Source organism: Phocoena phocoena, chromosome 18 (genome assembly GCF_963924675.1).
Source record: "Phocoena phocoena chromosome 18, mPhoPho1.1, whole genome shotgun sequence".
Classification (NCBI taxonomy): Eukaryota; Metazoa; Chordata; class Mammalia; order Artiodactyla; family Phocoenidae; genus Phocoena; species Phocoena phocoena.
In genome coordinates this window covers 69,944,654-69,968,010 of record NC_089236.1, presented here as the reverse complement: position 1 = coordinate 69,968,010, position 23,357 = coordinate 69,944,654, and the positions used below count along the sequence as shown (strand labels likewise).

Here is a 23,357-nt window from a genome sequence, read left to right as displayed (position 1 = left end):
GAATAATTTTCCTTAATATTATTAGGGATTATAAATTTGATTTTAATAAGGGATTGATTGCTTCAGGAGCTGGCGCTTAGGCATTTCGCTGGACCGTTGGGGAGGGCTGGCCCTGCGGCGACTGTCACCCTCTGCGACACACACACAGCCCCCAAGCTACAGTCTTTCCCTCCCCATTGAATGGGTAGCGTGGCCTCCGGGAGGTCAGGGTTGCCCTTCTCCCCAAGCAGCCCTCCAGCCTACCCTGCTGGTCCCTGCGGCAGTCCAGGGCCAGAGGGGAAGGAGAGAAGCGCCGGCCGCTGCAGCCAGCCGCGCCATCGGCCTCCGCCAGGAGAGCCCTGCGCGCCGCTAGGCAGTCCTATGGCGGTGTCGCCACTGACGTCCAAACCTTTTCACCGCTGGGGGGTGACTCCGGGACTGCCAGGGCCTCTCTGAGCAACACTGGTACTCAGGAAGTTCTGGAAATGTCTTGATGGCTCAGGGCTTTAAAAACAAATACCTTCATTCCTACCCTTTGATTATTAAAATTATTTTTCCCTTCTTCCTTAGAGCATCTTGTTTGAAAACTCTGTGAAACTCTTGCAGGGTAGGGGAGTGAGGCTGCAGACCTTAGAGAGAAAGCTGGTGGTCCGTCCTTTGCCTCACTCACTTCCACCTGGCCATTTTCGTCTTTGTAGCTTATTCTATTTGATTTCACTGAATTCTTGAAGAGGTTCTCTTTTCATTTGGGGCCGATGGTTTGTTGCTTTCCTAAATCAAAACGTAGTCTATTTGTCACCTTCCTCCCTTGAACATCGTGCTTATTGGCGAGCAGCGGCTGGGCAGATAAGCAGGATTTCTTGAGCAAGCTCTCTGTTTAAAATTTCAAGAAAAAAACTTTTAGTAGAAAGGGGCCCTTAAACTATAATCATTGAGCCAAGTTCAAAAACAAAGTACTCAGCTCAGTTTTAAACAGTGCAATTAAAAATAACTGTAACTCAGCTTTTCAGAGGGAGGGAAAGGAAAGGGGGCAGGGAAGAGGGAAAACAAAGAATAAGGAAATGTTTAGTGCTCTTAAATCCAGTCCAAATAGCTGAAAGAAAGGCATTCCCTCAGATAATGGAGCCATTAGAAACCCTGAAGGTTCCTGCCGCCATTCCTTACAGGGGATTTCCAAAAATTTAATTCACTCTCAGCTACCGCACAAAGGACAGAGAAAATAATTTTGAGACTTTCTGCCAAAGGGGTAGTTTGGCCCAGTTTCTGGCATACACCTTCCTCCCCAGAATGCGAGGTGGTGCCTCCCATTCAATCAGGCAGCTGATCCAGACCCATGTCAGCCCTCAGCTGCCTCCCCCCCATTTCTTTGAATAAGTTTGCTAGAAAAAAATAGTATGTTCATGCAGTTTCAACACATTTTATTATATTTCTGTATGCATTACTCTCAAAACATATCACAAGAAATGATCAAACCACTTAAAACCTTCAAATAAAAAATCTGAAACAGTTTATGCCCACAATTGTACATATTTATAGTTAAGAAACATTCTTTATAAATATTGTTTCCTCTGTAGCAAGTTAATACCATAATTTAATTACAAATGGATAAATATGGTAACGGGTATTTACAGAAGGAAGGGTGTTATTACGGAAAAAACTAACGGCACGACGTTTATTCCCCCCCCCCCACCAAAATCTTTCATACAGGAACTAACAAATTGAACTTGCAAACGCACTAAAACATCACATGTAAACCCAGCTAACAGAAAAATACATTCACAAGCGTTGGTGGTGGTGATGTGTGAGTGCTGTGGATCAGCATGTTGAAGAAACAGAAGGGAGACTTTGGCACGGCTTGTTTTTTCCAGTCTATAGTTGCATGAAGTTTACAATCAAGTTGCCTCATAAAAAGGAACACAATATTCAATACCACAATACAAAATAAACCATTTTCTTCCACATTACTTAAAAAGAAACCGGGGAAACTAAAAAGAGAAAAGAAAAAGCCCATCACTTGGGGAAGGGAAGGGAAGAAAGGCAGGAGGAACGCAATCCAGAGAATTACAAATGGACAAACTTCTATACACCAAGAAGCCATTAAAACCACGTCGGAGAAGGAAGGAGGAGTCCGCTATGTACAGTTTGTCAGAAGCCTGGGAAAGGGGCGGGAAGGAAAGCGCGCATGGGGGAAGGCATAGGGGGTTTGGCTCAATTTTTTTATGGGTTTTTTATTTCTTATTTTATATTTTTAGCTTCAGAGACTCCGGAAGGGATCTTTTTGCTTTTCATGCCTAGATTAGATTTAGAAAAAAAAAAAAAAAACTTTAAAAAATCCTTCTGCTGGTAAAATCGTTTCCATCATCATAAAAATCAGATTCATAATTTTAACAACACGGTCACAGGGTGCCCTGGGCGATCGCCACCGGAGGGCTGCCGCGCCAGGGTGGGGACCGGGAGAGAGAGAGAGGCCCCGGCCTCTCACACGTACCATTCATTGAAGTTGGAGGAGAGGCCGCTGTGGCCTCCGGCCGTCCCGCTGCCCCCGCCAGAGCCGCCGCCGCCGCCCCCGCCCGCCCCGCCGCCTCCCCCGCCGCCGCCGCCGCCGCCTCCACCGGAGCCTCCGCCCGCGCCGCCGCCGCCCGAGCCTCCGCCCCGATGCACCGCGGACACCGCCGCCGCCGCCGCCGCTGCCGCCGCCGCCGCCGCCGCCGCTGCCGGGGAGAGGTTGGAGCTGCTCTGGGGCTCGGCGCTGGGGGACACCAGCCCCGGGGGCGTGGACGACTCGTAGCCGGAGCTGGCGGCAGGGGAGGACTCGGAGCCCTGCGGGGAGGACTCATGGACCTTCAAGACAAAAGCCGGGAGGGGAGACCAAAGGGGACTGGGTGTGAGTGCAGCTGCTGTGGGGCCGGGCCCCCGGGAGGAGCACCCCCAGAAATGCCCCCCCGCGGCCCCAGGGAACCCTCGCCTTCCCGGGCCGGCCACATCGCCCTCCTCCCGGCCTCCCCGGTGGTACCTTCATGTGTTTCCGCAGCGAGCTGGGGTGCGTGTAGGACTTGTCGCACATCTTGCACAGATAGGGCTTATCGGAGGTGTGGACGTGCATATGCTTCTTCCTGTCGCTGCTGTTGGCGAAGCGCCGGTCGCAGCCCTCGAACTCACACTGGAAAGGCTTCTCCCCTGTGGACACGAACATGGGCGCTTGCTGCCGACGCCCAGAGCCCCCCGGGACCCGCACCCACCCCAGAGGGGGCCAGGCCTCCGGGAGGAGGAAAGAGGGGCGATAAGGGCCTGGCTTCCTTAAACAAGGCGGATCCCTTCTGTGGCAGAACCAAGACGAAACTAACTGCCTTGCCACCTGACAGTCGTGCTCATTAATTTCGTATTTTACTTTTCTTCCAGGCTGACCCGCATTTCCTCAAATTTATGACGAATGTGGGGTAGCACCCCACTCCTGCCTGCCTTTCTATAGTGCTTCTTGGATTCGCAGCTTCTAACGAGTTGGTCTCACCCTGGAGAAGCTGTTATTATGACAAAATATTTGGGGCATTATCAGAATCACACAGGCTGCTGGGCTGCGGTCGGCTTCTCTCTGGGGCCAGTAGGCAATTACGTTTGGAGTTGTTGTGTGTTGTTTGGGGACTGTGCTGTGGATAGTGACTGAGCCAGTATTTTTCATCCAAAATTCTGCAAATTGATAATCCTAGGCTCACTTCCAGTCTTTTCAAAGAGAAGTTGGAAAAGAGATAAATATCAGAGGTAAGGCAGTACCTGGCGATTGCAGAGAGGCACAGGCTGGGCAGTGGGTGTGGGGGGATCAGCAAAGGCTTTCAGAATCTCCCTGTTTAATTTTCTGGCGGTCCCTGCATCCTGTTGCCAGAATTCCAAATGCTTGGAGTCATTTAGAGGTGTGAGAACTCAAACATTGTTCCACTTGGAAAGGGGACCATTTAACGTTAAATTCCATTAGCACCTAAATTGTTTTTTAAAGACATCCGCTCAGACGCAGGACTCGAAAGCGAGCATTTCATGCAAATAGATTTCTCAAATTTTAAACCTTGTTAAAAGCTTGTCTCGCACCTCGGCTCCCTCCCTTCCCGGAAGAGAACAATAGGCCGCTGGCGCATCCCCACTTCGGAGTAAATATTGACGGGGGAAGTTGCTAAAACATTTGGCTTTCTTTTAGGAAATCGTCTGGCACGATTTCGGCTGGGACCTGGTCATAGATGAATAATTATGAGGCGAGAGGCGCGTTCTTTCTCGGCTCTCTCTTATGCGATTGCCCCGCGGGGCCTCGCTGCCCCGGGCTCTTGCTGACCCGGTTGTCGGTCCAAGTTTGGAATCGCAAACCCTCTGGTGCCCATTAGAGAATTTCACAAACTGCTGAGAACCCACCGTAAAGCCCCGCGACCCACCTCGAGATGGGCTTTAAAAACGAGAAACGCTTTACAGCTTCGGCTCACACCAGACTCATTTTTAATGGGAAACAGTCCGGGTAAGGACGTTTGGACCCCGAGTAAAAGAAGTGGGAAAACACACAAGCCACTCAAACGCACACACCCGGAGCAGAAAAGCACATTCAGACAAGCTGGCAGAATCCTCTCTAGGCTCGATTCCCGGGCACCAAGTTGGAGAGCAGTTTTATTTTGTGCGTTCTATTTAGTACGGAAATTATTAACCGGGGCTGAGCAGACCAAGCAACTGCCATCACCCAAAGCATACCTTTGATGTTACCGTGATCATTTAAAACTCAATTTCCGCACATGGAAAAACCCAACCCAATAATATTCTTTCATTCTCCAACAAAAGCAAGCTGCTGGCTCTCTCGCACACACAAAAACATCTCCCATCCCAGGGCAGGGGCTGGCGGTCAGCGCGTTTCTCCCAGCCAACCAACCACTGCCTCTCTTCCCCTCTGCGCCCCGTCCCTGTCCCGACCCGCGGTTACCTGTGTGGGTTCTTTTGTGGATCTTGAGGTTCTCGGAGCGCGCGAAGACCTTGCCGCAGCCCGGGAAGGGGCAGGGGAAGGGCTTCTCGCCTGTGTGTACGCGGATGTGGTTGACCAGTTTGTATTTGGCCTTGAAGGGCTTGCCCTCGCGCGGACACTCTTCCCAGAAGCAGACGTGGTTGCTCTGCTCCGGGCCGCCGACGTGCTCCACGGAGACGTGGGTCACCAGCTCGTGCATGGTGCTGAAAGTTTTGTTGCAGCTCTTCTTGGGGTTGCTCAGCTGCTCCGGGTCGATCCACTTGCAGATGAGCTCCTGCTTGATGCACTGCTGCCGCATGTAGCGGAAAAAGGCACCAGGGTGGTGGTGGTGGTGATGATGGTGGGCGGCGGCCGCTGCCATGTTCATACCCATGTTCATATTCATGGGGCCGTATTGGTTGTGGAGCTGCGCCGCCGAGTAGGGGTCGGTCCGCGGGCTGGCCACCTGGCGGTACTGATCCGAGCGCCCGAACACCTCGCCGGGCAGCCCGAGGCGCATCTGCCCGTTGAGCACATTCTGCGAGCCGTGCGGCCCGTGCTGCTCCGGGAGGCCAGGAAAGAGGAGGTGGCCCTGTGCGTCCGAGTGTGCGTGGTGCAGGCCACCAGCTCCCGGCCCGAACAGCCCATGCTGCCCGCCGCCCGGCGCCGACTCTCCGAAGCCGCGGCTGCGGAACAGGAAGTCCCGGGTGGAGTTGAAGGGCGGCCCAGAGTAGGAGCCGACATGCGCGGCATGGGGCCCGAGCGCGGCGGCGGCGGCGGCGGCCGCGGCGGAGCCGGGGTAGGCGCCGGGGCCCTGCGACGTGAATGCCGAGCTCTGGCCGGGGGACAACTCGTGCGCGCCCGGGTTGAGCTTGAAGGCGCCCATGTGCGCGGCCGCCGAGTCCACGAAGCCGTTCTGCGCCGCCGCCAGGCTCAGTTCGCGGTCCTGCATCTCCGCGGCCGCCGCCGCCGCCGCGGCGGCCGAGTGGTGATGGTGGCGCGCGAAGCTGCCCACCCCGATGGCCGGGAACTGCGGCCCCGCGTCCAGGAGCATGGCCAGCGCGTCTGCCTTCCCCGCCGACCCCGGCGAGCCCCGCGCCTCCTCGGCTCCAACTCCTGCCCCGCGCGCGGTACGTTCAGCGGCCGCCCGGCTCCGAGCGCAGGCGGCGGAGGTGGTGGCGGCTTCAGGCCCGGGAGCCGCGCTCCTGCGCCCGCCGCCTCCGCCGCCGCCTGGATCTGCCTCGGGCGGCCAGGCGCGGAGCGAAAGCGCGGAGAGGAAGAGGAGGAGGCGGCGGCGGAGGAGGCGCGGGAGGAGGAGGAGGAGGTGGTGGAGAAGAGTCCAAAGCCAGGCGGAGAACCAAAGTGTATTAAAGGAGCTGCGGCGGGGGCGGGCAGGGCAGGGGAGGCGGGCGGGAGGAGGGAGCGGGAGGAGGTGTGGGGAACTGAGCGGAGAGGGGGGTCGACGGGGGGCGAGCGCAGCGGCCCCCACCCCTGCGCGCACCCGCGCGCGCACGCACTCGCTCGCACGCCCGGCGGCCCCGGAGCCCGGCAGCGCCAAGCCGCGCCTGCAGAGTGAAATCACAGCAGCCGCGGGGCCAAGGTGCCGGACCGCGGCGGCCGTGCGAGGACTAGGCAGGCTGGCGAGGCGAGGACCGAGGCGACCTCCGCGCTCAGCGCCCCGGCCCGGCGCGCCCGCGGCTCCACCTGACCGCGGCGGGGGAGCTGGGGCGGCGGACGGAGGCCGGGCGCCCTCTTCGCGGCGCGCTCTGTCGGCTGCTCCCTCCCCCGCGGCCCTAGCCGCGCCGCCCTGCGCGCGGCGGTATTGTTCGGCTCCGCGGCCGCGGTATTTAGCCCTCCTCGTCCTCCGTGCTTGGCATTGGCTGCGCCTCGTGTAGTAAACTGGCAGCGGCTACGAATTCCCCCAGATGAAGGAAGCTGCCGCGCCGCTCCCTCTTTCTTTAAGTTGTGCGGGAGGAGGAGGAGGGGGAGGGGGCTGTGGGAGGGGAGAAGGCAAGCGGGGGGGCGGGAGGAGGCTGGGCTGGAAAACAATAACAACAATAAAAAAGTGTTCTCTAGCTCGCTCCCTCCCTCTCGCCGGTCGGCCCGGGGCACTGGATCCGGAGCGGGCGGCCGCACCCGCGAGGACCCAGCAGAGTGCGCAGCCCGAGCAAACGCGAAGAGACCGAAGTAGGTTTCCCGCTTTCGGCTGCGGTGGACTCCGTTCGCCACCGCCTCTGTTTATTTCAGTGGGCGCCAAAGCCGCAGCCTTTTATTTTTTATTTTTTGTCCACTCCTTTTCCTCTCCCCTCCCCCCTCGGCCCCACGCCTCCCGCCCAGGTCTCCCTCCTTCCCTCGGGCTTCAGGCCGGGCCTCCCGCTCACACCGCCCCTTTAACGGCGGCTCCCGCCCCGCCCGCCCTCCCGGCGCCGCCATTGGCCGCTGAGGCCCCGTCAATCCGGCGCCCCCGCCCCGCGGTCGATCCGCCCCTCCTCCCCAGCGCCCCTCCAGCTCCGCGCCAGCTCCCCGCCTCCCCGACTGCTGCTGTTGGTGGCACCCGCCGGGTCTGCCAGCCTCCCGCTCTTCTCCCGCGCTCCTGGCGCTGCGGCTCCTCGTCCGGCCGGCCGCGGCGCTCCCCGGAGCCGGGCGGCCCGCATCGCGCGGGGCTGGGCCGCGGGGTCACAGCGCCCTTGGCTGGGCCCGAAAGGGACGCCACCCTGCTCTCGCGCCCTTCGGTAGAGACCACTGATTCCCCGGGGACCCGAACCGCTCCTGGCGGGCACCTAAAGCGGGCACCCCTGGTTGCTCGAGAACCTGGCTAGCAACCAGGCCGCGGGGCGGGAGGTTCTGCGTGCCGGGACGCTGCAGACCCGGGCCTCCCCCTTCCACCGCCCCTGGAGGGCGCCGCGGGGAGCGGCCCGGGGGCCGGTCTCCTGCCCGGTTGGCACGCTCCTTGTCCGCGCCCATCCCCCCAACACACACTTTGTCAACTTGTTCTGTGGTGTTGAAAACACAGGTGCGGGATGGAGGGCCTAGAGAAAGCCAGCCGTGCCCCTTCCTCCCACCCTCCGGACACTCACCCAGACGCCGCCCCCTCCCCGGCCGCGGCCCCCAGCCGGGGCTCAGCGCGCTCCGCTCCCCCCGCCGCTCGCGTCCTCCTCTGATTACGGCTGTAAACACTGGGCAGCGGCCCCCGCGAGGGAGGTGGTTGTTTGGAAGTGGTTTAAAGATGGTGTCACCCTCGGGGTGGATGCCCAGAAGCCCGGGCTTCTGCCACGGTAGGGTCGGAGGTGTGGGGACGCCCTAGGCGCGCGGCCAGACAAGGCTCAGGCTGCAGTTTGGCCGAGGGTCGGGCTCAGAGCCTCCAGAGAAGAAATCTCCAGACCGGTAGGGCTTAAACCTTCTAGAAGACATTTATCAAGCCTTCTCCAGGAGCGGGGATCACCCCTTCGAGGCGGTGGCGGGCCCGAGGCTGCTCCCCGTGCTGCGCGGGGCCTGCCTCGCGGCCCCGGGGCTCCGGTCATCCTCCAGGCCCCCGGTTGGCCGCTGCGGACATTTCCTGTCCTGCCGCTGAAAGCTGGCGCCCCGGAGGTAACCGGAGAGGGACCGGCGGGCCCGGAGGCTGCGGAGGTGTGAATGGAAGGCCTGAGGCCAGCGCCTTCGCCTAGCTAGCGTGGGGAACTGCTTTTTTATTTTTTCCTTTAAACAAATCTCTGGGAGCTGAAATAAAATTCAAGTAAGAAAATAATCCACACGCATTTCAAAATTTCATGTTGAAATGCAATCAACAAAAACGCGGGAAGACAACTCTAGCCGGCGATCGCTGGCTGAACTGGGCTCTCCCGCGCCGGCACAGGCAGCCTCTCCCGGCCGGAGCGGGTCTCTCTCTGAAGGTCGGACCGGCCGCAGCCCCTCGCATAAGTGGCCCTATGCCCTCCCGCTGTCCCCCTTCCCTGCCTGGAGGGGGGTGGGAGAGAAGGAAGGAGGCCGGGGTATTTTGTCTGAAAGCCAGGGAGTTTGCCTGAAAGCTGGGGATTCTCGACTTCTCTGAAGGGAGGAAATGTTCCTCTTCTCCACACACCTCTCTCTATGTCGGGGGGAGGAGGAGGCAAATGCCAAACTGCCCTCCTAAGCGGAGAGGGACCTGAGAGAGAGACAGAGACGGAGACGGAGACGGACTCCAGGCAGGAAGGCTGCCCTGCTACAGTGAATCTATAAAATTGCCCGGTGCACAGCCTTTCACACTTGCTTATTTTATTCATCAATATGTACGGCGGGGGAATTGGAAAAGCTTACTCCAAAAGTGTTTCCAAAAGAAAATATTCTCTTAGAGACTGGTCGTGAGAATAGCGATCCTGCACATCTCCAAACCTCACTTCCCTTCCTTCTCCCAAGCCATCAGACTTCTTCAAGTCCTCCTCCCTCCGCACTTTCTCGCCCCCGCTGCGCGCCTCTGCCCCTCTCCTCTCCGCCCCATTCTCTCCTTTCGCTTCCATTCCTCTTTGCAGCGCCCATTTCGGGCCGGCGCCGCTGGGCGCTCGCTGGCCCAGGGTCCGGGGGCCGCGCGGCCGGGTGGTGGGGCGGAAAGCTAATTCCCGCCGGAGACCCTGCGGGCTGGGCCCTCCTGGCTATTCTTTCCGGGCTCCAGTTCTCCTCCCTCTGCACGACACGGAGGAGCTGAGCCAAGTTCAAAGTCACGTCGCCGTCCCCTCTTAGAAGCGCTTTATTTCTCTACAAACTGCAAAACCCCTTTGCCTCAAGACACAGTTTTGTTTTGTTCTGTTTTTTTAAAAGGAAGGAAAGGGGAGAGAGAGAAAGAAAGCAAGAGAGAGAGAGAGAGAGAGAAAACCTGCAAAGGCTTTCAGAGTCATTGCCTCAAAAGTACATTTGCGCTTCTTGGCCGAAGGAAAAAAAGCGGCGAAGCTGAGTTCCGCACCCTGTGAGTGAATTCAGTTTTTCAACAGGTTTCTAGAACGGCCCGCCGTGTCCGGGTCAGACTCTCGGGACCCACAACTGTCCCCATCGGGCAATCATGTACCCTCTTTGTAAGTTTTCCAAAATTGTTCTTTGGAGATCTCACAGAGCCTGCGCCGGGCTAGGCCAGCGAGACTCCAGGCTTTGCTGCATGTGGATGGTCCTGTATGGCGGGCCCCTGGGTGCCAGGGCTGGCGTCCCTTTCCCGGCAAGTGGAGACAATGACAGTGTAATAGAGAATTCTGGTTGTCTTCAAAAAAACAGAAAATCCCATCAAATACCCGGGCACTCATTCACTGAACACCTTGTTGCGGTTTGTGGGCCTCTGTAAAGGGTTGACTATGATGAGTATTTTGTGTACATATACATAAAAACAATGCAAATGCACACACAACATACACACACACAGGTGTATCTCGTTGGCCAGGAGAAACCAAAAACAAGCAAACAAAAGCGATCTTTGAATTGGAAAGCAGAAACACTCGGTGACCATACCACTCAAACTTTTAATTTTCCTCTTAAGGAAAGGGATGGAAATGGGGGAAGAGATGGGAGGGGAAAAAATGTGGAAACAGCTGTCTATATACACTGGACAAAAAAAAAAAAAAAAGGATTTCACAGGATTTCAGCACTATCCTCTGTATCACAGACTCATAAATTCAACAAGATCATCAACAGGATATTAAGTTGCAGGTCACCTTTGATTCAGCCTCTCAGCCACTCCTGGGCTGGGCAACCCCTGACCCATGAAGGACCACATGTGTGGTGGGGGACCCCCCTCCCCCATAAAACTCACCTAGAACAAAAGATCTTTGTCCGAGGTTTAAAGAAGTGTAATGTAAAAGAAGGGGAAATCTGTAATGTAAAAGAAAGGGAAATCGTGAAAATCTCAGCTAATGTTGTAACTTTTAAATACCATTTTTAAGAAGGGGGAGATTTAGTGGAGGTGGGGAGAATCATAGGATAAGGCCCTCTCTAGTCTGCTAAAAGAACTTCTTTCTACAGTTAAAATTTACTGTTCTGTAACTGGGCCTATAAAAAGTGTCTATATAAAATAAATGCTCACCAGCAGTTTAGTGTTAGGGATGCAAATGTTTGTGTATTTGTCATTAGGGACTCAGAAAAAAATAGAAGCCAACATTTCTAGGCGACAGTGGTTGGTTGTGCTTTTGCAAAAGTAAGAGGACTAATTGTTCTTACTTTGTCTCCTTTCCTGATGGGAGAGTTTCTACTGCTGTAAAACAAAGCAAAAACAAAAACAACCCCCAAAACAGAAGACATTAGCTTACATCAATGTGTTTAATTATTTTGAGGGCCGTTACCCTTTGGGCTCCCAGGAAAACTACATCCAGGGAGGCTGAATACCGGTGACAGGCGAGCAGCTTTCCAATAAACTGCAGTATTATTGCAATAGACTTTGTAATACAATTTATGCTGTCATTCATAAATAACAATGCCATATGTCAACCATATTGCTTACACAAGTAAATCCGTCAACGTGTCACTATTTGATTTATCTCAACAGCTTCTTCAAATATTGAAGTATAGATATTGGAAGGGGTATAGAATGGGGAGAAACTACCCACAAATTTTGAGATTAAAAATAAAAGCACAACCTCTCCTCCTCCTTTATCCCCCATCCAAAAACATTCTAAAGGATAAAGCATGAAGGGGAGGAGAAGCACATCTTGGAGCCAACATAAAGAAATATTGGGCGGTTATACGAACTGTGAACACGTAGGGGGGTTTCTGCTTCCTGTGTGGACCTTCTAAGCATTTTAAAAAAGACAACAGTTAGACATTTCCCAAGAAATTACCAATCTTAATTGTCGAACGTGCGTCAGAGGCCATTCTCCAACAAACCCCATCCCTGAGGGTAAAAATGATTGATAACCAAATGATAATATTTAATGACAGGTCAATTTTACTCAACTTATATTTTCGTAGTGGGGAAGTGAAGAGAGCCGTAATTTTTCAAGGGCTTTTAAGCACTAAGGTCAGGTGGAAATGGGATGAGTCCAATTCTTGAGTGTCCAAAACAAACGAACAAACAAACCCCAACGTTTCAATTATGGTCACATAACCCAAGCTTCTGGGGTTTTATGTTTGGCTTTGTTTTTAATCCTCATTAAGTCCATGTTCATGGGACAGGGATCAAAAACTTTATCAAGAAGCACATTTTTGGTTACTCTTAGCCTCACACATAGCCGTGGAGTCTGAGGATTCAGCTCGGGCTCAGAAGGGCGGGAAACAGAGGCAACCCTCCGAGAAGCTCTCAGACAGCTGAGAATTGCGCGTTGCTTCCTGGCACCCAAGGCCCCAGGGCTGGGTCGCAGGTCCCACGAGGTCAGGTCACCAGCGTTGAGGGCTAGATGGTGGGGATCTGGTCCCTGCCGAGTGCAAGCCGGGCAGGTGGCCGGGTACCTCATTGCCTAGTCGCCACCTGGCGAGCTTGATTTGGGAAAAAGCCCTTGAACCCAAAGTCCTCATCACTTCCGGCCTTGTCAAAGCTCAACTAAAATGCAGTTTTTGTGGGCCCCTTTGCTCACCTCGCCCCGGCTTTAGAGAGGACTCCCCACTCCCTCTTTCATTGTCAGCTGATAACCCTCCTCCTCCCAGTTGAGCACCCACTGGAGCCCTCGGGCTGGGCTACAAAAGTCCTCTGAGCCCTCAAATGACTCGGGGCACCCTCTCCGCCCTTGAACCTGCCTCTGGAGCAGCCCAGATGGCACAAGGCTCTCCAAACCCGCCGGGCACCCTCTGCAAGGAGGCCGCCCTTGCGGAAACCACGCGGGACGGGCGAGCCGTAAAGCAATTGCAAAGGCAATAAAAGGCAACTCGGTGGGTCCCCCAGCTCCTTTCTTGTCCACCTCACTGTCCCCAGCGTACCCCCTCCCCTCGCCTGCCGAAACAATCAAACAAAGGCTCAAAAGCCAGGAAATGTCCAATTCACTTCCCTTAGAGTTTATTAATTGCCCACACCCATCGCAAGGAAACTTGGCTATGGTCAGGGACGAACGGAGGGCACCGGGGAGCCGCAGACCCCCCTCGGCGCAGCGGGAAGCCGTGAGCACCCGCCCGGGCATCCCCAGAGACCGGGCTCTGCCGCCTCCTGGCAGCGGAGCGCGGCGTGGCCGCCGGGTTCGGGCCGGCTCGGCGTTTACTGCCCCTCCCCACCCTCTTCCCGCCTTTGTTTGGGGCCGGGGGCCGGATGGGGTTCGGGGTGCAGTAAAGGCTGGAAATCGATGTTCCCCCAGGAGCACCTGTCGACCCCACAAAGGGCGTTTCCACGGATTGTCACGTTGCTGCCCCACATAAGCACCTCCGCTGCAGAAGTGCAGACAAGAGCATGGGTTTTGAGGATCCACCCTGACGACCAGCACCACCGCGGAAATACGGGGCTAAATCCACAGAACTGGCATAACGACTTCTACAGCCCCCTGCTTAAAAAAAAAAAAAAAAACCAAAACCCACATTACTGTTTATTATTTTCTTCAACGTCCTGGAAACTGTTGGTATTTACTTAGGAAGTGTGACACAGTTATTGGGTCCTTAGAAACTCGGGATGTTAAGGGGTTTTAATTTGGCTCCCAAATGGCTTGAAAAAGAACCAGCGCACCTGGGGTCAGGCGGGTCATCACAATAACAAAAAGCGCGTCTACAAAATAAAAAGCTCTTTTATAAAGAAAGGCAATCCCGGAAATCCACTGCGAGCCTTCCTGATGACCATCTAGCTAGGCCTATTCTCAGGTTTAATTGGCAGGCGGTTTATTGGCGCCTTATCGGTGTTGATTGAAATTTTGCTCCCAGTTCTTTCTTTGAAGAATTAGCATCTCAAGTCGATTACCTGAGTCAATTATCTTTTTAGGGTCTGAGTTTGGTCATAAATTTGCAAATATTCATTAAACACACTTTGTAAATATCTCTCTTTCTAATCGCTACTCAAATCTCTAACATTTCCTTTAAAAGTCTTTCTGTTTTAAAGCTTCCATAAAAAGAAATTGATCAGGGAGCTATATTTGAATTAAGACATATTAAATAGATGACAGATACATATCACGCTGTGTTTAACAAGAGTTGTACAAGGAGGCGGGTTCCAGATTCCGCACGGCTCTGCTGTACCATTATTCACATTTTTACAGCCTTTCCTTCATGCCTTCACCCATTAAACCATTAAATTTCAGCAATTCAATAAAACAAAGCAGTTATAATTTTGAGGAAAAGCTATTTTTGAAGGAGGTGGAGGTACCCATTTTATTGCACAATAAAAATGCTCAACAGTCTATATTAAAGGCTAAGTTGGGTTTATTTTCTTCTTTCTTTATTCATTCTTTCTGTTTTGTTTTGTTTTGAACTTATAACCTGCAGGATTGAACGCAAAGCTGCCATTATGGAAGTATTGACGGGTATTGCTAAAAAATTCAAATAAAGGAAATATTTGAAATGTTCTGAGAGGAAATGAAGACAGTGGTGACAATTCCACATATGATGCTTTCTCCATAAAGCATTCATAGAAATGACACTGTCCTCCCTCCACCTTGCCTAGGTGGCTGGAGACTTTTAAGTCTTTGAAAATTGTGGAAGGACTCTTCCTCTCCAAATACAGATGTGGATTTTGTCACTGCTGTTCATTAGAAACTTTTTGTTGTATTTGCACTCATGCCTCTCTTATTTCCCCGTATTTGAGCTTCATGAAACTTAAAGAAAATGCCCATTTGAAATTTGATTGTACTATTTTCTTTGTTTGCTTGTCAGTTTTATAAGAGAAATGACATTCCCAAGGCTCACAGGCAAATTCCCTGTTAAACATTGTTAGCATCAATGTAAATGGGCTACCGAATCAGCTCTTTTGAAAATAATTCTTACCACTTCTCAGGACGATCTCGCAGATGATGGCTTTATGTAGTCTTTAAAAATAAAAAAAAACTTGGACAGTAAACAAATTAAGCTGGTAACATGTTTGACTGTATCCCAAAAGAAAAAAAAAAACACTTTTTAGTCATTATCCTCTTTTTTTTCAAATAATTTTATTTAGGGCAGGAAAATAAACATTAAAAACCCTGAGCTTAATTTTTGAGCATCATGGAACATGGCAAAATTTTAAGGTGTTTTCTTGTTAAAGCTGAAGTGACACTCTGGGGCAGTAAGGACCCTAAAGTGTGAGGGATGTCACATTTCTCCGTCCCCCCCCCCAAAGTGATGCAAGGACCTATTTCACTTTTTAAAAAGATTTGATAGCAACTCGCTTGAAAGGGCTCACTTTTTTTTTAGAGTCAGTTTTTATGGTTTTCAAGTAAAACATCTCTCCTGCTAGATGAGCTTATTAGAAAATAACACGATAAAAGGTCATTCTATCAGCATATAAACCGCAAAGATACTGATCCAATAAAATGATTATTTTATTGGATCAATTCTAACTTGTGGTCCTTTCAAAGAAACTGAGGCACCCATGTGGAGTGCGTTCTGGACCGGAAGGAGAACTTCTGCTTAAAGGATATCGTTTATTTAGCCGCTTCCCTCTGGAGAGATGCTGTTTGGCCTGCCCTGCCACTGTTATCTCCGAAAAGCAAAAGTTAGAATCGCTGCCCGATGTTTTTTGCCCCTCGGTAGATCTAATTGGAAGTGGCAGATCTAGAACCGATGAGCAGTGAGATTACACTTCGAGCCAACTCCTTTGAACCATGTTGAAAAGGATCCCATGAGCTAAAAAGTCGAGGTAAAACGGTTCCTTTGCGGAAAGATTTTTTTTTACTTCACCTGGTGTTTTGCAACCAATAGGATTTTAATATCCTTCCTCATTCCATCTACTGTCTGTGCGCCCTCTGTGAGCGCTCGGCAGATTGAGTGTCCTTCCCAAATAAGAAGTTTCTAGTATCACCTCTACGAGTAGGATGACGGTCATACATCTGTTCACCCTCCTCCCCCCGTCAGCAGCCCGGAGCTCTTCCAAAGGAAGGGACGCTGCATGCAGTGAGCGAAGGCTTTTGAATTTGGGGGCTCCCCCCGCCTTTTGCTCCCCGGGGGGTCCCCAGCTCAGAGCCTCCAGGCGCCCTTCGGCCGCGTGCCGGCGCACGTTCCCCGCAAGGCGCGTCATGGGAACGCGGGACGCTGCGCGCGCAGGCCCGGAGCAAACTTTCTGCAAGTGCAACTTGGGAATCCCTGGGGAGGCGGGGACGCAGGGCTCAGGGAGAGGAAGGGGCGCGAAGCGAAAGCGAAGGCGGCCAGGAGCAGAGGGGCGGATGCCCGCTGAGCCTGAAAGGGAGCCAATCGGTCAGCCGCGGCCGCTGCCAATCACGCGGCTCCCTCCAATCCCACCCTTGCTATTTCCAAAATCTCGGTCCCACTGCTCAGCTCAAATGTGGTGTTTGCTCTGCCAGTCGCTGGAGGACAGAGTGGGAACGGGAATAAGCAGAGTTCGGAGGCTAGGACAAAGAAGTTAAAGAGCGCCTAACATATACATGTTTTTGAAGGCGGGCAGAGGGAAGAAAGTCCCCCCAGTGAGGGCCTATGAGTCTGACTGTGTAGTTCTGATGGAGACCCCTTTGAGCAAGAGGAACCCGCCAGCGCTGAGATTAGCGGATTTGGCAACAGCTCAGGCCAGGCCACTTCAGAATATGACAGGCTTCCCGGCGCTGGCCAGCGCGGCCGCCCACTCCCAACTCCGCGCCGCAGCCGCGCACCTCCGCCCTCGGGACCTGGGCGCTGACCCCGGCGTGGCCATCACTCCGCTCGGACCCGAGCACATGGCCCAGGCGAGCGCGTTCGGCCTCAGCCCTCCCTCCCAGGCGCTCCCGGCACAACCCGAGGCCCCAGCGGCCGCCGCCCGCGCTGCAGCCTCGGTCTCGCACCCGGGCGCCTGCACCTACCCTGGCGGCGGGGGCAGCGGTAGCGTGCAGTCCTCCGCGCCCGCGCCCCCGCCCCCAGCCCCTCCTCTTCCTCCCTCCCTTTCACCCCCTCCCCCTCCTCTTGGCCTCTCGGGCTACACCACCACCAACAGTGGCGGCGGCGGCAGCAGCGGCAAAGGCCACAGCAGGGACTTCGTCCTCCGGAGGGACCTTTCCGCCACGGCCCCCGCGGCGGCCATGCACGGGGCCCCGCTCGGAGGGGAGCAGCGGTCCGGCACCGGCTCCCCCCAGCACTCGGCCCCGCCTCCCCACTCGGCCGGCATGTTCATCTCGGCCAGCGGCACCTACGCTGGCCCGGACGGCAGCGGCGGCGGGGGCCCGGCGCTCTTTCCCTCGCTGCACGACACGCCGGGACGCCCCGGCGGCCACCCGCACCCGCTCAACGGCCAGATGCGCCTGGGGCTGGCGGCAGCGGCGGCAGCCGCGGCGGCTGAGCTGTACGGCCGCGGGGAGCCGCCCTTCGCGCCGCGCTCGGGGGATGCGCACTACGGTGCGGTGGCGGCCGCTGCAGCCGCCGCCCTGCATGGCTACGGAGCCGTGAACTTAAACCTGAACCTGGCGGCGGCGGCTGCTGCCGCGGCGGCCGGACCCGGGCCCCACCTGCAACACCACGCGCCGCCCCCGGCGCCGCCACCGCCGCCCGCGCCCGCGCAGCACCCGCACCAGCACCACCCCCACCTCCCAGGGGCGGCCGGGGCCTTCCTGCGCTACATGCGGCAGCCAATCAAGCAGGAGCTCATCTGCAAGTGGATCGACCCCGAGGAGCTGGCCGGGCCACCGCCGCCCCCGCCCCCGGCCGGCGGCGCCAAGCCCTGCTCCAAAACTTTCGGCACCATGCACGAGCTGGTGAACCACGTCACGGTGGAGCACGTGGGCGGCCCCGAGCAAAGCAGCCACGTCTGCTTCTGGGAGGACTGTCCGCGCGAGGGCAAGCCCTTCAAGGCCAAATACAAGCTCATCAACCACATCCGCGTGCACACCGGCGAGAAGCCCTTTCCCTGCCCCTTCCCGGGCTGCGGCAAGGTCTTCGCGCGCTCCGAGAACCTCAAGATCCACAAGCGCACTCATACAGGTGGGTGTCTGTCCCCGGCCGCGCCGCCGCCGCCGCCTCCCGCGCCGCCGCCGCTTCTGCCGCTGCTTCTCTTCCTCCTCCTCCTGCTCGCCTTAATTTTTCCCTCCTTCTGCTGCTTCTCTTCGCATACGTATAACCCGGACATGTGACTTCTTTTTTTTCTCTCCCCCCTTTTTTTCTATGAATAAGTAATTCGATAGCACACACAGGCCCCGCGCTGGGTTCCCACACGGTGGAGTCTCCAGCGCTCCCGCAGCCCCTCCGCCGGGACCGGCAACGCGCTCCAGCCGCCGCCGCCGCCGCCCCGGAGCAGAAGCAGCCGCCGCCGGAGCAGGAAGGCGCCCAGGACGGTCGGCAGCCCCCTTCCGCCCGGCCCCGGGAACTTGGGGAGGGCGATGGGGAAGGAGGGCCGGAGCCGCCCCGGCGGCTCTTCCCTCCCCATCGGATGTCAGGCCCCGCGCGGTCGCCGTGCTCCAAAGAGCGGGCGTGCGAGGGGCGCGTGGGATTTGCTGCGGTATTGGGGCCGCGAGGCCCAGCTCGGTGTGGCCCCTCCTGGAGGGGAGAGGGGGCCCTGTCCCTCCGGGGAGGGGTGCAAAATGCGAAAGTAATGCGCCCTCGGGCTTCCGGGGACCTTCCCCCTACACACACGCACACACACCCGCCCACCGTTACACACCCCACAGTACACCTTCATGTGCACACACACATCACACGAACAACTTCACACACCCATATTCCCTCATACACCCCTCCCTCATTTCTGGAACGTCCTTGTGCCCTCATGACACGATCACACTAATTTACACACCTTCATCTACACCTATACGCACACGCGCCGTCACACAGTTTATCACACATGCCCTAGAGGGTGCTGGAGAAATTGGGTTCTGTCCATTTAAAGGAAGGTTCTCCTTGGAGGAGGACAGGGCGAGCTGCAGAGTCTCCAGCGGTCGTTGGGGCCTACCCCCCCCCGTGGTATTTGGAAGGAGACCCCGGCACTCTGGGGAGCCCTCCCGCCCCCACCCCGAGCCCTGCCGTAGGGGGTGCCACGGCCGCGGCCTGGGGCGTGGGATGTCGCCCGTGGGCCGTGTGGCCCTTGGAACAGACGAGCGCGCTGGGCAGAAGCGCTGATGAGCGCGAGCGCAGTCGGGATTTATAGGGACAGACAATATTACCCCTCGGAGGACACTTAAGTAGAGTTTACATTCAGTAATTACTTGGCTGATTTATCGGCGCGGCGACGAGGAGGAGGCAGCGCCGGGCGTGGGCCGCAACGCCTGGCCAGCGGCCGGGGCCGAGGCCACTGGCGGAGGGGTGAGGGGGATCTGCGTGAGAAGCCGGGTCCAGGGGCCCGAGGCTGGAGCCCCGGGCCTTGCTTCTGTCGCCGGTACCTGACAGGCCTCCTGCGGACTGGCTCGCTGACCGGCTGAGAGCGCGTTTTCCCCCGAGTTCCGTTTGCCAGCCCCTTTCTTCTCTAATCGGGATCAGTCGACTTAATGATTTTGCCAAAAGGAAGCGTCCCGCAAGGCTCTCGTAAAAACTCCCTGGCCCGCTAAGCCAGCTGCTGGCCCCCGTGCCCAGCACTTGCCGACGGGACGGGGCCTGGGGCTGTGAGCGGGGCGCGCGGGGCGCGGGAAGTGAAGCCGCCCCCAAAGGGAGCCCCTTAAAGCGGAGACCGCGACCTCGGGCCCTTCCCGCCTTTCCAGGCCTCGGAGGGGAGTAGATCATCCCTTGGCGGGCAGGGTGCTGCCCGGAGCTGAGGGCCGTTTCCGCCCGGGTCAGGCAAGGAACTGGAAATTGCGCGGCAGCTGACCGGGTGTCGGCTCTCCGGCCCCCGGGGACAGGCAGCCTCCCGCCCCCCTCGAGGGCGGGCCCCAAGGGGGCGTGCGCGCGTGCTGCCGGGGGCGGAGACCCGGGCGCCGAGGGAACCCGGGGCCGTTTTGTTTTCGGGTTCCTTGTGCGCAAGGTTGCATTCTCGCCTGGCTCGCGGCGGCTGCGTGGGCCTAGCCGGGTCCCTCGGGCAGGGATGGGAGCGCCCTCGCGTTGATGCTCAAACCCGCGCCGGGTGTTTTGGGCCGTCCCTGGGCTGCTAAGCCACTGAGCACTGTGTCCAGAGAAAGGCCAGGCCGGGCTCCCTGCCCCATCACAAGGCTCTCCCTTTTTGGGGGTTACCCGGGATCCCGGAACGGCTTGATCAAAGGGAATAATCCCCGGCCACTCCTGAAGGCCCATTTCCTGACCCACGTGTCCCCAATTCCATTTATAACCTTCCTCTGGGCTGGACTCGAGTTCTCACACGTAGCTTCCCTCACTCTCTAAAACTCTGTAAGTAGTTAAATTCTGACGTGACCCCTCTGTCAGAATCTGAAATGTAAACATTAGGGTCTCTCACCCTTTCTAGGCAGGGAGAATTTGCTAACTGCCCCCCTCCCCGTACGTAGGCCCCCCTGAATAAAATAGGCAATTCTATCACCCTTTCCCTTTTTTCTACTTTCTTCTTCCATCTCTCCTTTATCCCTGCTTTTCTACCTTTCTTTCCACTCCGTATCTGCCTTTTCTGGGTCTGATTCTCCCCCCCACGGTACGCGGGGCCTCTCACTGTTGTGGCCTCTCCTGTTGCCGAGCACAGGCTCCGGACGCCCAGGCCCAGCCGCTCCGCGGCATAAATTGTCAAAAACCAGCCGCTCCGTGGTGGGGGCGGGAGGGCATGTGGCTCACAGGCCCAGCCGCTCCGCGGCATGTGGGATCTTCCCGGACCGGGGCACGAACCTGTGTCCCCTGCATCGGCAGGCGGACTCCCAACCACTGTGCCACCCGGGAAGCCCCTGGGTCTGATTCTTAATGTTTCTCTTTCAACATGTGCAGTGGTGGAGCCAGCAATGTCCAAGTCGTTTATTCTGCACAATCCAAGATACTTGGCTTGTGCAGAAACATGAGAATTCTAAAAAGCAACATTGCACATTTGCATAGGGTGAATAAAATTACTTAAACCTCCATGTTGAAGAAAAGCTGATTATAATTTTTTTTGGAAGAATGCTATATTAAATTAGTATTATCCAACTTAAAGTGGAATGTAGAAATCGGGACAAATAACCAGTGTTTTGATAAAACTCGGTTAACTGTTTTTGTTGCAGCCCCTCTACAGAGAATTTTTAAAGGTTACGATTATCATTACATTATGTTGTGTTTTTCCCTCTCTTCATGGCCCAAGGCAGGAGGTATATTAAATAATATAAATATATTATAAATATTAAATGATAATATTTAATTTTGCTTTTAAGCAATATTTCCAGGTAGTATATGTTATATTCCAGGCATCTGAATACTTTTCAGATGTGCTAACGTACTCTGGCATTGAAGCAATTAGCAATGATGAAATTAAAAAAGAGAAAATTACACTGAAATATTTGTACAGGAAAGTTCACCACAGAAACTTATGTACACTAAGCTGTCTTAATAGTTGTGTGGCTTTTTAAAAAATAAATTGTCAAAAACCAAGGAAAAGACCATATCTTGTGTATCACCAGAGTAGCTGCTGAAATGTAGAGAAATTCAACTCTATTTTTTAAATCATTTAAATATAAGGAATATATTTATTATACCACAATATGTATGAGATAACATGTTCAGTTATGGACTCAAATACATCAAGTTCATGGCTACTAAGGGGAGGGGGAAAATTCATAGTTACCTGCTGTCTTCCTGTTTCTGCTTTTTAATACCAAGGTGTAGTGTGGCTGCATATCTGCTCGTCTTACTGAGCATTTCCACTACCTGGACCTGGGGCCTTGTGTTGAAAGGCCCTATGCTCCTGGGGTGGGTAGGGCAGCTTAAAGGGGCAATGGGCCCAGAGACTCTGGTAAACAGTCGATCTTTTTTGGTTGTTAAACAATGTTAGAATAAGAAGTCTGCTTATGCCATCAGGGGATGCCAGGTTCTGGCTGAAGCTTGTAGTCTTTATTAACGTTTGTTAAGGTTCTGTTCCTCTAGGGTCTCAACTGCCCAGCAAGTTGTGAGGAAAGCTGGTAGAACGAAGAGGGCAACAGCCTATTCTCTGCCCAGCTAGGCTTATAAAAAAAATCTAGTGGTGGGATCATGTTTTTCACAGATGTCTTTATTTCTGGAGAGAACAGGATTTTGGTGTATTTCCTTTCCTTTCCCATCAGTGAAATCCTGGGGAACACTCTGAAACAAAATGCCATTATTATAATTTTACTGCATCACCCCCAGTTTACTTTTAATTGAGAATATGTGTTTATCTTTTTTCTCTTTTTCTTACGGTCTTCACCCAAGCTGTGGCTTTGGAAGTATTTTATCAGCATTTATCTTGACAGGGGATCGGCTTGAATTTTTGTGTGTATAGACCCTGAGGGGAACAAGGATGTGGGAATCTGGGTCCTAGCTGGATTTCAGTGTTAGAGCCTGGACCATGCTCTAGCCATTCTCACTTCGACCCCTATGGTACTTCGGGGTTGACATCCAGCCTCTCGCAAGCCCAGGTCCAAGGAGAGCCTCCAGGCCAGGGGACACCAGGCCCATCCCCGCAGTATCCCTTCCCTGTTGCATCCTGGAACATGGGAATTAGGAGTTAGACTGGGAGTTGGTCTTCAGGAGGATGGGAAGATGCATCCTCATGTCTGCTCTAAGATTTCTCTCTCAAGTGAGAGGTCTCTGAAAAGCACTTGTTAACCTTTCCTATGTTTTATTGCAGGGGAAAAGCCTTTCAAATGTGAATTTGATGGCTGTGACAGGAAGTTTGCCAACAGCAGTGACCGAAAAAAACATTCCCACGTCCACACCAGCGACAAGCCCTACTACTGCAAGATCCGAGGCTGTGACAAATCCTACACCCACCCGAGCTCGCTGAGGAAGCACATGAAGATTCACTGCAAGTCCCCACCACCCTCTCCAGGAGCCCTGGGCTACTCATCGGTGGGGACTCCAGTGGGTGCCCCCTTGTCCCCTGTGCTGGACCCAACCAGGAGTCGCTCGAGCACTCTGTCCCCTCAGGTGACCAACCTCAATGAGTGGTACGTTTGCCAGCCCAGTGGGGTCCCCAGTCACCTCCACACCCCTTCCAGCAGTGGAACCACTTCTGAGTCTGACGACGAGGAGATGTACCGGAACTCTGAAGGCGTGCGGACCATACATTAGATTTTATTAGTAATAATAATAATAAGTACAATAATAAGTGGGAGCCCTTGGACCGTATCCTAACCTGAGACAATGCCGAGGCTGAGACAAACTCGTGACTCAGACTTGCCACCGGGTCTAATTAGCCCTATTTATTCAGTATGAAACCCTATGGTGTTTGTACATTTAATTAATTTAATTAAGATATTTGGGTTTTTTTTTCCCCTTAGAAAACAAACAAACAAAAAAACCCAACCAAGCTGGACTTGTGTGTCGCAGGGGCACAGGACTGAGAGCAGGTTGTACCACATGGAAAATGAATGGAGAGATTAGT

At 54.7% G+C, this 23,357-nt stretch overlaps 2 protein-coding genes across 3 annotated transcripts; one reads left to right on the top strand and one right to left on the bottom strand.

Moving 5' to 3' along the window:
* Positions 1-2,457: 2,457 nt before the first annotated feature.
* Positions 2,458-6,275, bottom strand: ZIC2 (Zic family member 2). 2 transcript variants are annotated; one of them, XM_065896057.1, is made up of 4 exons: positions 4,925-5,996; positions 2,993-3,156; positions 2,682-2,820; positions 2,458-2,516 (listed from the first exon to the last, which is right to left on the bottom strand). In XM_065896057.1, the coding sequence occupies exons 1-4, from the start codon at positions 5,994-5,996 to the stop codon at positions 2,458-2,460; spliced, it is 1,434 nt and encodes a 477-aa protein (XP_065752129.1). The 2 variants fall into 2 exon arrangements, with proteins under 2 accessions (XP_065752129.1, XP_065752130.1); XM_065896058.1 differs by having other exon boundaries at positions 2,458-2,820; positions 4,925-6,275.
* Positions 6,276-16,371: 10,096 nt separating this feature from the next.
* ZIC5 (Zic family member 5) lies at positions 16,372-23,044 on the top strand. The gene is made up of 2 exons (XM_065896213.1): positions 16,372-17,890; positions 22,602-23,044. The coding sequence occupies exons 1-2, from the start codon at positions 16,372-16,374 to the stop codon at positions 23,042-23,044; spliced, it is 1,962 nt and encodes a 653-aa protein (XP_065752285.1).
* Positions 23,045-23,357: the final 313 nt, after the last annotated feature.

Excerpts from the sequence above, each read along its gene's own strand:
- ZIC2 (XM_065896058.1), bottom strand. The coding sequence starts at position 5,996 with ATGCTCCTGGACGCGGGGCCGCAGTTCCCGGCCATCGGGGTGGGCAGC. Across the intron at positions 3,157-4,924 it reads CCACAAAAGAACCCACACAG|GGGAGAAGCCTTTCCAGTGT; the intron begins GTAACCGCGGGT and ends TCGTGTCCACAG. Across the intron at positions 2,821-2,992 it reads CGCTGCGGAAACACATGAAG|GTCCATGAGTCCTCCCCGCA; the intron begins GTACCACCGGGG and ends TTTGTCTTGAAG.
- ZIC5 (XM_065896213.1), top strand. The coding sequence starts at position 16,372 with ATGTTTTTGAAGGCGGGCAGAGGGAAGAAAGTCCCCCCAGTGAGGGCC. Across the intron at positions 17,891-22,601 it reads CCACAAGCGCACTCATACAG|GGGAAAAGCCTTTCAAATGT; the intron begins GTGGGTGTCTGT and ends GTTTTATTGCAG.